This window comes from Trichechus manatus, unplaced genomic scaffold (genome assembly GCF_000243295.1).
Source record: "Trichechus manatus latirostris isolate Lorelei unplaced genomic scaffold, TriManLat1.0 scaffold00006, whole genome shotgun sequence".
NCBI lineage: Eukaryota > Metazoa > Chordata > Mammalia > Sirenia > Trichechidae > Trichechus > Trichechus manatus.
The window spans coordinates 18,281,992-18,284,439 of NW_004443942.1; the positions used below are offsets into that span (position 1 = coordinate 18,281,992).

Consider the following 2,448-nt stretch of genomic DNA (forward strand, 5'->3'; position numbering starts at 1 on the left):
TTGTTCCCTGGCTTCCAACTGACGAAACCAGCTGTAATCTGAGAGCACAGAGATCCTCAGAATATCATTAGCCAAAGGAAAGGCTCCGCATTCCCAGTTCAGGAGTTGAAATAGTATCAGAGGGCAAGAGCCTTTCTCTCCAGCTACAGGCTCCATCTCCCAGGAGCAAGCGAGAACTCCGGGAGTGGGGCAACCCAGCCAGAGTACAGCCAGAGCACTGGAGGAGGGATTCCCACTCCCCACTGTGCGCGGGAGGAAGAACCAGCATACCATCTGCCGCAGAGCGCAGCGCAAAGGTGCATGCTGCGCCGCTGCGGGCGGTACCACCCAGACACCGGTGCACACAGCCACATGCAGCCTGCTGGGGAGGGGGGTCCAGGGTGCAGCAAGCCGGCAGGGGCAGAGGCTGACGCCGTCTCAGGGAGGCACTGACTGACAAGGGGACCCCCTTCCTTGCGCCTGGGCCAAACGTCTTCTCCTGGGGTCCCCAGTAATCCTGAATATCCAGGATGGTATTCTTGAAGTTCCTCTGGATGGGTTTCTTCTGCCACCTGTGTCAGGGCTACTTCGACGGCCCTCTCTACCCGGAAATGTCCAATGGGACCCTGCACCACTACTTCGTGCCCGATGGGGACTATGAGGAGAACGATGACCCTGAGAAGTGCCAGCTGCTCTTCAGGGTGAGTGACCAACGGCGTTGCTCCCAGGGGGAGGGGAGTCAGGCCAGCAGCCTGCTGAGCCTCACCCTGAGGGAGGAGTTCACTGTGCTGGGCCGCCAGGTGGAGGATGCTGGGCGCGTCCTGGAGGGCATCAGTAAGAGCATCTCCTACGACCTGGACGGGGAAGAGAGCTATGGCAAGTACCTGCGGCGGGAGTCTCACCAGATCGGGGATGCCTACTCCAACTCGGACAAGTCCCTCACTGAGCTGGAAAGCAAGTTCAAGCAGGGCCAGGAGCAGGACAGCCGGCAGGAGAGCAGGCTCAATGAGGACTTCCTGGGGATGCTAGTCCACACCAGGTCCCTGCTGAAGGAAACACTGGACATCTCTGTGGGGCTCAGGGACAAATATGAGCTGCTGGCGCTCACTATCAGGAGCCATGGGACCCGGCTAGGGCGGCTGAAAAACGACTATCTTAAAGTGTAGACGGAAGTGCACATTGCCAGAGAGCAGGAATCCAACAGCTCCTTTGTGGAGGCTGGGGAATGGAAATGGGGGCTCACGATTCCCTTATACTTATTATTTTTATAGTTCAGATTTGCACTTTGAGAATGAATCTGAGGTTATCTAAAATAAAAGAAAGAAAAAGTGAGAATGGAGTGGTTTTTTGTTTTGTTTTTGCACATTATTTATGTGATTGCTATTGATTTATGGCCTCGGAAGAAAAAGGTAAAGCAATGCCTCCTGCCTTTCCAAGAGGGCTTTATAACTCTGCAGAGACACCTGTTTCACATCTAAAAGGACATCATGTATACGGTAGGAGTTGGTTAAACTTCCCCACCCTGGAGACTATCTGGAAACAAGAGAGTATAATGTGCAGCTCCTTTACACATCAGCCTTCTCTCTTGATGGGCTCTGAGAGCTGTCAAAATTGCCTGTTTTTTCAAATGAGGTCCAAGGTGCTGCTCTGCATGCCTGCCAGCCAGTGGAAGTTGCCTGCTTCTGCTTTTCTTTCTTATTTATTAACCATGGTCTCTAAGTTCTGTTTTTGTAAGAGTATTTGGCTAGAAACTGTATGTAAATCAGCTTTGGAGGGACATTCTTGAGGTGCCTCTGTGGGTGTGTGCAAATTAAAGTGGCCACATGTAAGGAGTCTAAGCTTTGTCGCGGTTACACACTCACACTGACGCGCTGAGTTACTACGGAGCGTTTATGTGCTTGTCTCTCATTGTATGTCTATGCTTTGTCATCAGTGCCACAGTCAATTACAAAGAAGCAGATTGTTTGGGTTCACCCTCAAATGCCTATGATTTAGGTAACCGTGTTCTTTCTCATTTGGGGGTTTTGCTTCTGTTTGCTCGTTGGAAACTTGTACTTTAAGTTGGGGGAATTCTAAGTCTCTGGTGACTCTTTAGCTAAGTTTTATTATTCAGCCAATAAATATGTTCTCATATGATACTGGCTTATTTTCTAATTTGAATATGTAACTTTTACATTTCAAGGGGAGGATGGTGGGCAGAAAGAAAGAAAAGGATGGGATTTAAGCCAGTTTACATAGAGTACATAATAAAGAAGGCAGAGGAAGGAATAGCTACATATTTGGCAGTCCTCCCTTCCCTGAACACCCTTATTCTCTTCAAAAGGAGAAAAAAAAAAAAACTAGCCTGTGCCAGAACTTTAAATTTGATCTCTACTGATACGCTTAAATCTCCAGTTTTCTCCAGTTTTTTCTGTTCAATCCTGTACAATGACAAGGCTCATACCTTATATGCCCCCATTAAGCAGCAGG

General features: G+C 49.3%; 1 protein-coding gene across 1 annotated transcript; it reads left to right on the top strand.

Moving 5' to 3' along the window:
* Window positions 1-509: 509 nt before the first annotated feature.
* On the top strand, window positions 510-1,430 carry FIBIN (fin bud initiation factor homolog). The gene has a single exon (XM_004369727.2). The coding sequence runs from the start codon at window positions 510-512 to the stop codon at window positions 1,143-1,145; it is 636 nt and encodes a 211-aa protein (XP_004369784.1). The 3' UTR covers window positions 1,146-1,430.
* Window positions 1,431-2,448: the final 1,018 nt, after the last annotated feature.

What these genes read in the sequence shown, in the direction of transcription:
- FIBIN (XM_004369727.2), top strand. Translation starts at nt 510, where the DNA reads ATGGTATTCTTGAAGTTCCTCTGGATGGGTTTCTTCTGCCACCTGTGT.